Genomic DNA, 14,342 nt, shown 5'->3' with positions numbered 1-14,342 from the left:
TCAGAGTAAATTCCTTAGCTGCCTCATAAGCTTTTGCTGTTTCAGTACTAACAATGTTAATGCCAAAACACAGTTTGTTGGTACCAGAATTGACAGCACAGTACTGGTATTTCCCTGCTGCAGGAGAAGGCCCAGCTCTACCCTGAATACCTGAAGAGTCCTGATGATGTTCCAAGTCTTTTTGTGAAGAACAAGAGGAACCCTTCTTTGATTTCAAGTGGCTGTAGTCTATCTTATGGATCCTGATTCAGGGGAGACCCTGGAAAAGAAGACTGACTCCTCTTTCTCTGTGGAGAAGAATCTGAGTCTAGGCTTCTGTCTGAAACATCTGCGGGCAGGCAGCAGGGCATACAATTGAGGGTCCTGGGGCTGAGGCAGGCCTCACTGCCAGCTCTATGAGGTGTATGAGGAGCAGATTTCTGAAGATCTTCATTCTTTTCTTGAAATAATGACAGACACTGCACCTCTCCTTTGTATGTCCCTCATAAAGACACAAAAGGCAGCATTGGGTCACTATTTGGAACTATACTGACTGGAAAAAAATAATATTTGTGATGTTCAAAAAGGCTTATTTCAGACATCCAAAAAATGTTCAAAACACAATAAAATAAAAAATAAGCCTTACAATGCTTCTGTCAATGAAGCTTAATAAACAATAAGTGGTCCAATAAAAGATATTACCTCACCCACCGTATCTCTCTAAAGAAGCTTAATGTGATACAAAATGTCACTCCTAGCTGACTACCTTAACTTTCTAAAAATTATGACGAGGAGAAGGCATGTAATTTATCTTTAAAAAAAATAAACACTTTCTACACCTGTTTTACATATGCATACAGTATTCCTTCCATTCTCTATTTTCAGTTTACATAGCAAGTTGTCCCGTCTGTAAACAAGATCTTCCAAGAGAAAATACTATCATATATTACCATAAAATGTTCACATACAAAGCCATGTCACTTGTATTTCATATATACTCTACAAGAATCTGAATTGTAATACTGGAGTTATAAATTTGATACATCTCAAAGTATGGAACACAGGATATTATCTAACATTGTGAACACAAAAAAACCTGTTAATTCTAGAAACTGTAGAACTTATAAATTGAATAATGAAATTCTTACCTAAATGCATCATGAAAATCGAGGTCAATAGGAAGACCATTTAGAAATAAACGTGCTTCTCCAGGCTGAATTCCGAGTATTTCATGGAAATGCTTGAAAGGGAAAGTGGAAAAATTGCTAGTTTTCTAAGATAAATGCCAACAATAAAACAAAAACTTATTTAGAACTTAAAGTAAATCCTACTACAATACCTGCAAATTTTGTGGAATACATAGAAAATCTGATCTCCATAATTAAAAAAAAAAATCTTTTCACCAGAATTCTGGCAGAAAAAATAGACAAAATCCTGTTATAAACACAATTTTACATATTTTGAACGCTATAACAAATGAAAAAGCTATAGAAAACATAAAATGTGGTTTACACTGGTTTTATAATATATACATGATAAAATATTCTTAATGTTTCTTGTTAGAAAATTGATACTTCTCAGCAATATAGGAAAGTGGCACTTAATTCTTCAAAAACTATCCATGCCATTTTCTCACCAAACTAACAAAAGCAAACAAAACCCCACCTTTGTTGCATACTACTGAATCGCCACTCAGGAGTAGCATATAAACACTGAAGGGCAGCTTCTTCAGATGTTAGCCTCTATATTACAAAATGCAAAACACTGTGTTTTGCAACTTTTAAGAGACAAGGTCAAACTTAAAAACACACTTCTGTATAAAGAATTGTTACCTTCTAATATTACAGGTACCAGAAATCACTAAAACTGTAAAAAGTTAAAGAAAAACTATTTTTCCATGTTTCCCCCGATTTGTTTCCTTTATGCATTTGACAGCACTTACTATGAAGTTGCTGTGGTTAATAATCAGTTGCACTTCCTGTCTCATGAACTACACATGACATCACACTCTTGTGCTGCTCTGGAGGGAGCTCAGACATACATCCCTAGCTCTACAAGAGGGTATTTAACAGCAGCAGCAGCGAAGCTGCTCTGAGTTTTGTGTGATGTGGATAGCTCTTTTTTTCCCTGGGAAAATTACATGGAAATGGAGCAAGAGGAACCACCGGGCAAGAGAACATTTCTTCACTTCCAAAACTAGGCATGGGGTAGGGGAGCAATGGCATTCTGAAAAGGGGAGAAAGTGAGCTCCTCTATCACTGTCTAACGTCTACATATAGCTGGAGTGCTCCCTTACACTCCTCCTGGTGGACACCTGATACTAGTGAAGGCAATGCAACTCACCCACATGGGCCTAGATCACAAAGGGAGAAAATACTCCATACTGGACTGAGAAAAGAGACAAATTTAGCAACCAGAAAGGATAGTAGCAGCTGAATGGGGGCTACCACACATGCTTTCTAACTATGAATGAGAAAAATCTGCCTGATACTAGGCTGGAAGGGAGGGGACAAATAAGAGAAGGCATGCCCCTCAGCCTTTTCTCAGGACCAGCAAGATATTTGGGCTCTGAAAAGGGGACAGATGTCCTATTCCACAGCCTCTCTACAGTTGCTAGCAACAAGCTAGGGATAGGAAAATCAACAAGGACAAAAAAAGAGTCTTACCCCCAAGATGACAATCCCCACTCACAAAAATTCAGGACCAGACCAGGAAAGCATGAGGGTCAGCAGGGGTCTCTGAGATATGGCTCAGTCCCCACCAAAGGAGCAAGGAGAACCAAAATCAGGCATGTAAAGGGAGAAAAGCTGCTGCCTGTTGCTGGTGCATAAGAGGTGTGTCTGCATTTTAATAGAAAACCAATTGGAACCCTTTTCTATGCAAGTTACTCCATTTGTGTGATTCTTTCATACTGCAATAAAGAAGTAAAAAGTAGGAAAATTTGGTCAAAATGTATTCTGAAAATGTGCAGACGGGGCTCGGAAGCTAGTCAACTTACCCAAAATTAGCTAACCAAGTTACCTCATTTTAGTTATATTGACTAGTTTCAAGATGGCAGGGTCCTTTTGAGACAGCATAGTTATAACCACAGACTCAGGAAATGCAAAGTTAAGAGCTAGATTGTCAGCATTTAACAGAAGCCCTGAGTAGGAGACACACAATCCTTCTCCCAGCTCCATCATCTCTTGGAATAATACTGTTTCTTGGGTTAGCTAACACTTCCACCGATCCCGTGTACAGTGGAGACATGACATGGCATCTCCTAGAGGAACACAGAGGGGGTAGTCCCTGAGACAGGATAAAATTAAACTGTGCCATGCCTGAGTTTATCCCTAGTGCAGAGGGACTCCTTGTAAACATATGCAAGGCAATGTCCCTTAACCAGAAAAATAGTTTTAGAAACATATGCTATATATGTACAATACATTTGAGTTAAGATTATTGAAAAATTTACATTTCATGCCTTTGTGATTTTAACCATACAGACTTAACACTGCATTGAACAGATTTTCACATTTAATTTCTTTATTCATTTATAAAAGATTAAATTATAAATTGCTTGGGCATAGTAATATTACCATTTAAATGCTTGGACACTTACATGCCCTTGGGTGAATAGGCTGGAGGATGCTGAACTCCTTTTTTGACTCCTGTTATTGTTTACATTATAGTAACTGTATCTTCCCAACAAAGATAGAACTTGAAAATTATCATCAACTGCTGTAAAACTCATGGAGGATTCCCAAAAATATGGGATTTCATGTGTCTGCAATTTCCTCCCATGCTGATATTAAGCAACGGGGACAGCTTTGTTTTTCAATGGGGCACTTTCATAGTGTGCCACCTCTGCTGAATTACAATAGAGCTATATGTGCTGCCTCAGTTAGCCTTCTGAGGAAGACAATTATTTGAGGCACTCTTAACTGTTAATTCAATAATACCCTTCTTAGGGATGGTTTATTACAAAAACTCTTACAAAAAAGATTATAAAGAAAAGTCCCAAATAAAAAGTATTCTGGCTTTTAGGATTCCTCTGAAGTCTGCCCTCTATGCTCTGTACCCAGTTCCCTCAGAGGTCTCTCTAAAGGCTTGTCTACACTTCAGATGCTGCAGCTGCGCCACTTCAGTGAAGTGCTACCCACACCAACAGGAGGGATTCTCCCATCAGCATAGGTACTCTACCTCCCCAAGAGGCAGTAGCTAGGTCAGCGGGAGAATTCGCCCATCAGCCAAGAGCTGTCTACACTAGGTGTAGGTTGTTTTAACTGCGTCACTCCGGGGTGTGGATTCTTCACACCCGTGAGCAACATAGTAATACTGACCTAATTTCCTAGTGTAGACCAGGCCTTTGTCTTTAATCCTCTCCTCATGCCTGGAGCTGGGCGGCAATTCATCTCTCAGTTTATATCTTCTCCTTATGGCAGAATCCCCAGCTCTCCTCTGGAGCCAGATAATTCAAAAAATTATTATCCTTCAAGCAAATTATTTCAGTAGCCTTCTGAAAACCTAAATCCCTGGGCCTTTCCAAGCTGGTCAGTGAGAACATGTTCAATATCATATAGGCTAGAGCTTCATGATCCCTTTCTAAAAAAATATTAGCTCTTGGTTGGTGGAATTTTATCACGGATGTTACAAGCCACTTGGAGAACAGCGTTCACTGGAACGTCTTGTGGCATTCCCATGACATGTCCAAAAAGCATAAGGTGCTGTCTGAGGACAAGGGCCCCGGTAGTTTGTAGACCGGAGTGACCATAAACATCTGCATTACAAATGAAGTCATTCCACTTTATGCATTGGCATTTTGTGTGGAAAAGCCTCCAGCTTTGCCCAGTCTGAGCGGCATAGTGTCCAGGTTTTGCAGCTATACAACAGTATGGGGAGGATACAGCTTGAATAGATCCTGAACTTGGTTGTTGAGCTGAGATGATGTTGATTCCATATTCATTGTAAATGACCCATGGCAGATGCTGCGATGCCAATCCAATGGAGAACCTCTGTGTGAGAGTTGGAGGAACTGGTGAGTACAGAACCCAAATAGCAAAAGCTGGAGACTGCTGTTTCATTGTTCAAAGAGATTGGAGTCACTGGTGGACCTGGTTCTAGATTTTGCAGCTTTGTCTTTGACCACAAAACATAGAGGCCAATCTTAGCTAACCCCTCCTCCATTTGCTGGAGTGCCTTGTGAAACCTGTCGGGGGTCTATACCAAAAGAGCAATGTCATCAACATAGTCAAGGCCTTTCTCATTAAGAGATATCACCAGTCTTAATGCCTATGGACCTGACGGAATGCATGAAGTCCATTGCCCAACAAAAGAGGGCAGGGACCAAGATGTAGGCCTTCCTGACACCAGATACTGATTAAAAAGGTGCAGACACCCAATTCCCCAGAGGGCAGTGGTTCCATTATGCAGCTCTCTAATCAAGTCCACAGAGTGGAAGGGACACCTATGCCCTTTCAGGGCTTTAACTGGGGTTTGATACGAACACTACTAAAAGAAGAACGTCTAGTCGTATAGTTGGCAAATTACTACACTTGCAGATGTGTTGTATTTAACAGGTATTTTGAATCATTCACATACAGCAGTCCTTAGTACAGACTCTTACAGTTGGATGTCATTTTGACTACATTTAATCATCATATGGTTTTCAACCTTTAATATGTTTTAGTCATTTCCTCTCATTACATTTTCTATTCAACTTCCATTATCTGAGAAGGGAATCATTCAGTTATGCACAGCATGAGATCATATCTTCCCTGCTGCTAGATGGATGCACTGTAGCTCAAGAAGTTGCATGACAATTTAATGCACTGTAATGGTGATGTTTAGAAAGTTGCCTAACTTTTATTCATACAAAAGAATTTTTTTTATTATTATTTTAAAGTTATATGCTGTAGTATTGATGTTTTACTGGCCCTTCCTTTAAATTATCCTTGTCAGTTAATTCCAGATGGGAATTTTTTATTTGCTCGTATTTGGGGTTTTTTTTAATTCTTCTGTTTGGGGGAGGTGTTTTTATTTGATGGTTGGTTGCTTTTTGTTTGTTTTTGCATAACTAAAGCTAAACTAAAACCCCAAATTTATTTATTTTGCTGGCCTTGTTGAGAAATGGTGCCATTTACTACTTTTGGGTAAGAGAGAAAAGTGTTAGGGAAATTACAAATATATATTATAAACAATATGGATTCCATAATCTCTTTCAGTCAAACAAAGATGGTGTTAACTAGACGCTCATTAAATGAGGATTATAAAAAAAAAAAAGAGGCCAGAGAATGCAGAGGGAGGGCTAAACTGAAGGACTACATACTGCTTACATCCACATGAACACAGCTCTGTAAGAACAATACTTAAAATTATTTTTAAGTACTTCTAAGTATAAACTGACTAGATACTGAATTCAGTAACTAGTTATTTTGGCTTTTGCATATTTTTTGTAAGTTTTAAGGTACAATGTTAAGTTTGGATGAGCAGCTTAAGTCAGTTGTAATGAGAGTGTGATGATGGGGTATGTCTAGTAGGAAAGAGGCTGAATTGTTAGCTGTTAATTTCCAAACATGCCCAGGTTTGGGCTTTTAAAGGTGCAAACAGAATTTTTGTAAAGGAAATAATATTGTTTTGGAGTATTAGCTGAAATTCATTAAAACTTATTTTCAACCTTAGCTCTATTTTTATTGAGTTTGATTTTTTGTTTGTGAATCAGAATCAAGTCGGAAACTTTAGTCTTCAGTTCCAGGAAGTGGAGAAAGTTTGTATTCTCCAGGGAAATCATTACTCTTGTCCTCTTCTCATATGGAAATAGTTGCTGAAGAGTTATCAATCTCCTCAGTAGAGTTTCTCTCTGTGCTCATGTTCAGCAATTTTCCTTCTGATTCCCAAAAAAGTTTGTACGTAGCTGCATCAACATAGGTGGTAGAAGGGTCAGTGCAGGTAGAACAAGCATTGACATCAGCTGTGCTAATACTACTGTCACAGTAAGTTCCATTGGTAACTGGGATGGGATGTGCATCATGTGCTATGGTACAGGTCACAGATTTCATTGCTGATGTCACCAAAACATCCACAGTGCTGTGGATTCCAACTTACCCAATATGAGGATGTTGTTTTTTGGGATTAAGGCTGTTGAAAAAACACTCTAATGATAGAGGTCATTAGATTATGCAATAACTCTTGCTATAGCCTCTTAGAATCAAATATCACACAGTCACTGCTTAAAGAGATGGCTGTCAAGCCAAGAACAATGTCAGCTGGGAATCAGGTGACAACTGTTCCCCTCTTAGCACAAACTGAGCACACATTTTGGAGATGATGTCTTGTTTAACACTCAGAAGACAGTGCTGATGTGTCCCAGAGACACAAATGCAATCAGATCTTGCAGGACTCTATACACATGGGAATGCTGACGTTGGGTTTATCTTTTCACTGGACCTACACTAAATCAGGCTGACAGGAATTTGTAACAACCAGCTTTAAACATCAAGACTGGATGTTACTTTGAAGTAGAGAATGACTAGTCCTTTGAAAAAAAAGTAGTTTCAGTTCCCTTGTGCTAGAACAGGTGCAATTAAGAGGCAGGGCAGCACCTGGCTGGGGCTATAAACATCCAGGCTTTCAGTAAGAAAGGGGGATGATCAAGAAGGAAGAGCAACAGGAAGCGTCCTGGGAGTGGCTGCCAAAGTCCTCTGGGAGGGGAAGCAGTGGGAACCGGGAGAAGGAGAAGAGAAGGGCATCCAGGGAGAAAGTTCTGGGAGACCGTGCTCATTTAAAAGAGCACAGAAGAATCCTGCTAGAGGCCGTGAAGCAGAAGGGAGTGAAAGGAAAGGGGAAAATCTCCTGGGAGCTGTAGTCCAGGATGGGCTAAGGAACTGGGTTGTTGTTTTTGCTTATGTTTGGAAAATAAAATCGTTTACAATGAGATGTATGGCAGTGGGTCCTTTAAGGGCTGGGGACAAGCCAGCGCCTTAAAGAAGATTCTCAGGTACATTCTTTGAAAGACCTGAAAGTGCAGAGCGACATCTTACATTGCAGACACATATCTTACAGTGCAGACAACCATAATCTTTACTCAGGCAGAAGGCATTGTAATCATGTCTCTTCATTAGCAACACAAAGATTATATTTAGGCTACCTAAAGCAGCCCCAGGGTGTTTTTCATTCTCCATTGAAAGAGAAATGGTACTTAATACAATTTTTAAAATGAAGAAGTGTAAAGGTGCATCAAGAATTGAACTGCATCAATAAAATACCATAAACTGGGCATTCAAAATACTATGGTGATGGGTATGGTATAAAATTTATATAGAATAATGTACGGAACCAAAGTGTGGTACAAAGAAACTGAAGAGCTCAAAGCCTGCCTCTATTAACAATGAAAAGCACAGAAGGCCCAACCTCACACCAAAGCGCAAAAGCACCTGGAAAAAGTTAAGCAATGCCTATTGCTCCATCAACTCACCCAGCTACAGTGCTTTATGAGTAGATACAATGCTCCATGTCTGCAGTCCATCCTCAACTAGATACTCCAAAGTGAGAGGTAGCATAGGTGGGAGGACGGGAGGGAGGGAGTACCAAGAATGTCAATACTACCTACAGCATCATAGTTTGCCAACTAAGTCAGTGCCTTGATTGAAGACAATTTTTAAAACAAATAAGGAAACTCACAGAAGAAAATTCAAAATTGATATAAGGATCTGAAGGCAAGCTGTGTTCCCACAGCATGATCAAAGCTCAGATAAATGCTGCGGAGAACTGGTAACTCCTCCACCAAATATAGAATCATAAAAGATTAGGGTTGGAAGAGACCTCAGGAGGTCATCTAGTCCAACCCCCTGCTCAATGCAGGGCCAACACCAACTAAATCATCCCAGCCAGGGCTTTGTCAAGCTGGGCCTTAAAAACCTAAGGATAGAGATTCCACCACCTCCCTAGGTAACCCATTCCAGAGCTTCACCACCCTCCTAGTGAAATAGTGTTTCCTAATATCCAACCTAGACCTCCCCCACTGCAACTTGAGACTATTGCTCCTTGTTCTGTCATCTGCCACCACTGAGAACAGCTGAACTCCATCCTCTTTGGAACCCTCCCCACCCCCCCGTTCAAGTAGTTGAAGGCTGCTATCAAATCCCCCCTCACTCTTCTCTTCTGCAGACTAAACAAGCCCAGTTCTCCCAGCCTCTCCTCGTAAGTCATGTGCCCCAGCCCTCTGATCATTTTCGTTGTCCTCCGCTGGACTCTCTCCAATTTGTCCATGTCCTTTCTGTAGTGGGGGGCCCAAAACTAGACGCAATACTCCAGATGTGGCCTCACCAGTGCCAAATACAGGGGAATAATCACTTCCCTCAATCCTACTAATGCAGCCCAATATGCCGTTAGTCTTCTTGGCAATAAGGGCACACTGCTGACTCATATCCAGCTTCTTATCCACTGTAATCCTCAGGTCCTTTTCTGCAGAACTGCTGCTTAGCCAGTCAGTCCATATCTTGTAGTGGTGCATGGAATTCTTCCATCCTAAGTCCTGACTCTGCACTTGTCCTTGTTGAACCTCATCAGATTTCTTTTGGCCCAATCCTCCAATTTGTCTAGGTCACTCTGGATCCTATCCCTACCCTCCAGCGTATCTACCTCTCCACCCAGCTTAGTGTCATCTGCGAACTTGCTGAGGGTGCAATCCATCCCATCATCCAGATCATTAATAAAGATGTTGAACAAAACTGGCCCCAGGTTTTGCTCAATGTGCTCATAAAGGAAATGATGTTGGGATAATGAGTGAAGGGGTATTATGGAACATTTAGAATTAAGGGGGTTCTCACCTGATCACACTTTGAAAGCATGGACAAAAGACTAGAAATCCACCTAGATGGGAATTTTTGGACAACTGCATGTTATGTAGTACGTGCTTCATAAATTATGTGACCTTTTTGATAGAAAAATGTACACTGTACATATGCAATTAAATATTCTACTAATGTATGTTTGAAACAGTTTAATTAAGATTAAACCCCTCCCCATAAGGTTTACTTAAATATTAATGGCCTGATTTCCCAACAAGATGAGTATCTGCAGCTCCCATTCATTTCAATGGGAGTTGGGTTGCTTAGCAAACCTACAAACCAGCCTCATATCCTTTCATTAACTAAGGACAGAGCATAGTTATTGAAGCAAACACAAGAGAAGTGAAGAAAAAGAAATCAATTATTTAAATTTAGGAACAGAATACATTTTTAAATGATTTCCTCCTCTATTAGAAATCAGTTAAAAGTTGCTACATTAACACAAAAATGTCCCATAGCTGTAATTTGATTGTCACTTTATGTATAATTCAAGGAACACGGGCAAACCTTCTGATTTTTCTCTATTTCATTTCGCATTTGTTGGTTTACAGGAATTCTGGTTAAAGATCTGTAGGAATAAAATATTGGTATTATTCAGCCATTCTACACTTAAACATTCTTCCGCATCTAATATATGTTATTTTAAGGGGTACAGTGATCAGCCTTAAAAAAAAATCCCAAATCTAAACACATACGGTTACCTCAATATTTACAGTATTATTTCACCTTCTTTATATTAAATTTAGGGAATAGCTAGCATTTTGTACATACTGAAGTTACTTAAGTATCCAAGATATTATCTTACTTCAAAATTTCAAATCTGGATGTTAAAGTTATTTACCTCCATATCTAGGCAATTAAATCAAAGTGGTCTGAAGCTCTCAATTTTGACCTTAGGCTATTGGAAAGTGTTATGAACAACCACTTACAAAGGTAGTCTAGCCATTAGAGAACGTGTTTGGGGACTGAGCCACCTAGGTTCTGTTTCCAACTCAGCCAGTCACTATGTACACTAGGATAAATTACTTAACCTCTGTGCCTCAGTTTACTAATCTCAAAAATGGTAATAAAACACAAATGTATAGTATCTCATCAGCATATTGCAAGGCTTAATTAGCATTCAAATACACTTTGAAATCTCTGTAGGAGAGGCTCTATAGCAAGTTCAAAGTATTATTAATAGTGGATATCTTTACTTATTAACAAACTTTCTCCTATATCTACAGCAACCATAGTTTGGCTCCCTTCACCATTTAAAAAAGTTGTGGAAGGCTTTACCAACTTTATTTCCTGGATGTGAAAATATGCCGCTGAAAATATAATCCATCTTCAACAAAAACCACTGGAAAAAGTGCAGGAAGTATATCATGCTGCCTCAAGAGGCTGTCAGAGGCTTTTTAATTCTTTTGTTTGCAAGGACGAGCAAAGTTTTCTTTTTGAGATTTAGCTGCCAGAAACTCATTAACCCATTCTAACACTTCAGGGGAAGGATGGGTTCATTGGTGAAACATGAATATAGTGAAAGTCAGAGAAAACGATTACTTCTGAGATGGTGTGGGGAAAACCTCAGTTCCCACAAGTAAGCTTTACTTCCCTTTGAACATGCTAAGAAGTCTTGATTGCCTGTCACTTCCCCAGAAAGCATGTCAGTTACTGCCTTGCTCCTTATGGTAAAAATATTCTTCTCATAGTGAGAACAGAACAACTTAAAGCCTCAATATCTGCAAGAGGTACAGATGAGTTTTTTTATTTTCTTTGATTTAGCTTTCTCTTATTCCATGCTTTCAGATAATAAATTTCTAAAGAAAGAAAATGGTGGCAAGACAACACTAAGGCAGTCACTGGCCTATATAAGGCTGGAATAAAATTGGAAAAACAGAAGTAAGAGCTATAGAGGACAGAAAATTCCTAGATGGTAATTAGTTATCATTCTGCTTGTCAAAGGGAGTGAAGAGGAAAAACTCAGGGTCTATGATCTCACAGAGAAAGCTAGAAAAATACAGAATAGATTGTGTGTTATAAAGATGCTGATGTCAGTAATTGTTCGGGAAGATGTGAATACTCATTCATGCCTTCACATCTCATGAATAATAGAGTCATCCCAAATTCATCTTTATAAAACTTTTATAACCAACCAAACATGTTTATTCTCTATGCATATACAAACACACTAAATATCCTACTATCTGTGTCAACTGTTTTTTTTTAAGTATAACATTTTAATGCAGGAGAACAAGAATGGAAACGATATAGAATAATAATTTCTTTCAAAAATGAAAACGGATTTAAATGAAAAATTTATAATAAAGAAAATATAATCACAAGGATTGATAAGAACACCTCAAACTAGCTTAAAGATGCCAGCAAAACATCCAATTGAGAAATGAAGCACAAGGGGTAGGAAAAAAACACTATTAGGCTAAAAGCCTGAAAGCAATTGGCTTTGCAGCACAGAGTTTCGAGAGAGCCTGCTACCAGCAATAAGCATCATTTAGAAATATAGCTTATATAACATTTTCCCTCCATCAGAAAGTATTTCTGTAACTGATGGGAATTAATACTGAGAGTTAATTTAGCCAAAGGAATAATTTAGCCATTAAATAAGTAGGACAAATCACAAAGCTAAAAATTGAAGAGCGAAACGTGTAAACACCAACACAGTAAATACCATTCTGGCCCTGTATGAATACTTTCAAACAGTCTTGAAGTAGCTAGTCATTGTTTAAAAAAAGTAACTCAGTCCTATTTGAATCTGAGTACATTTGGCATAATTTGTAGCTCATTATTATTATTATTATTATTGTTATTGTATTATTAGTAGTAGTGGTAGTATAAAATTAGCTCCTAGAGGCCTCAAGCAGAATCAGTGCTCCATCATGTGGGGAACTGTCTAGATACAAATCAGAACACAGTCCCTGTCCAAGAAGTTTACAATCTAAATAGAGAAGACACAAAAAAGTAGAGGCAGAACACAATGGAAAGGGGAAAAGAGCAGACAAAGCTGTCATGACATTAACAGGAACCTAACATCACATGTGTTATCTTAAATGCTTCTAGGGTGGGTTTTTTTTGTTTTAAGACAAGTGAACAACAGATGATATTAATGAATCACTAACTGGCCCCGTGACTAGCCATTATCATTTGGCATGGTGTCATGTTTTTTGGGGAGGCAGGTTATGAAAAAATTTGAAGGGAGAGGACAGTTAATATTTTGAGCATATTAAAAGTTATACTTTAATAAGCATTTATCTCAGTGGTATATATTTACATTTCATCCAGATAAAAGAGAAAAAGATAAATATTTATCTCTGGTTATGCTATGTTATACAATGGTCAGACTTTTCAGTTTTAGTACTTTCCAGTTTCACTATTATAAACAACAAATTTAAAAATAATAAAATGAGCCCCAAACATAAAATTATCTAAAAGAATGGGTAAGAGAAGAGTATACAGTACAGCGATGCGCAAGTAGATATGTTTATTCAGAAAGCATCATTTTAACCAAACTGTAATTACTTATTTTGATGCACGTAAGTTAAATGTGTAAGGGGAGAACATTACGACACACAAAGCAGTACGTTGAGTTCAATGAACATCCCAGAACCCCATTTAAACCCTTAAATTAACCTCCATCTGCAGCTAAGTGGGTATTAATAAGACTACTACGTGATTTTGAGAAGGTTTTTGTAATATTTAAATGTTGCAGTGTTTGTCTTTATTACTCTTTTTCTCTTTTATCTGGATAAAATATAAATACATACCACTGAGATAAATGCTTATTAAAGTATAACTTTTAATATGCTCAAAATATTAACATTTGTAAATTATGCATGGATATCAGGAAACTCAGGGTATGTACTGGTACTGCCTATTGTTATAGGATTATGTACTAGCCAGATACTTACAAACTGGTAAATTGTATGTCAACTAACAAAAAATATGTTATATATATTTTTTTATCTTCCAAATATGTCACTTGTTTCACTGTCTGCATACTGTCAAATGAACTGGCCTCTCTTAAGTTAGAAGATGTTATTTCATAAATACTAACTCATGCTGACCTTTCTTCTAGGAAACAGAATGAGACATGAAAATGAAGCTCACCACTAGAAAGCCTGGGAAAAGGACACTTATAAAGTTTTAAACTTTTCTTTTAAATAAAAGGACCGTTTTTGGATACAAATGTTACTTTTTAATTTTAATTTGACAAATACAGTTTTGTGTTTTGATTTAAATATTTGTCTACAATATTTACAACTCAAATTTGCAGAATTGTGCTAGTTCATGATAGCCAGAAAATGAATACTCCACTTTCACTGTCCAAAATGAGTGATGTACAAAAAAATAAAAAGCATAAATAATGAAAAGTAAATTTTATTATTAAAATTATTTCAGTTGCACTATTAAAGTATCGTTGCTAATGCAAGTTAGGAAATGTAATTTATTTTGTTTAATGGGCCTGATTCTTCTCTGATTTACTCATTCAACTCCACTGACTTCAGCAGAATTACTCATTCATGACAGGTTATGTCAGTG

At 38.0% G+C, this 14,342-nt stretch overlaps 1 protein-coding gene across 5 annotated transcripts in view; it reads right to left on the bottom strand.

Annotated features, from left to right (window-relative positions):
• UGGT2 (UDP-glucose glycoprotein glucosyltransferase 2) overlaps nt 1-14,342 on the bottom strand; it is a 302,913-nt gene that overhangs the window by 195,593 nt on the left and 92,978 nt on the right. For all 5 annotated transcript variants that reach the window (XR_010597726.1, XR_010597727.1, XM_065581050.1 and 2 more), the window contains 2 exons: nt 10,314-10,374; nt 1,128-1,219 (listed from right to left, as the gene is read on the bottom strand). Coding sequence is in view for 3 of the 5 variants with exons in the window: in XM_065581050.1 (XP_065437122.1) it covers nt 1,128-1,219; nt 10,314-10,374 (153 nt within the window). In the remaining 2 variants the exon portion in view is untranslated. The remainder of the gene's footprint in view (nt 1-1,127; nt 1,220-10,313; nt 10,375-14,342) is intronic.

This window comes from Chrysemys picta, chromosome 1, assembly GCF_011386835.1.
Source record: "Chrysemys picta bellii isolate R12L10 chromosome 1, ASM1138683v2, whole genome shotgun sequence".
Classification (NCBI taxonomy): domain Eukaryota; kingdom Metazoa; phylum Chordata; order Testudines; family Emydidae; genus Chrysemys; species Chrysemys picta.
Note: the sequence above shows the minus strand (reverse complement) of the source record. Positions and strands in the feature narration are given on the sequence as shown.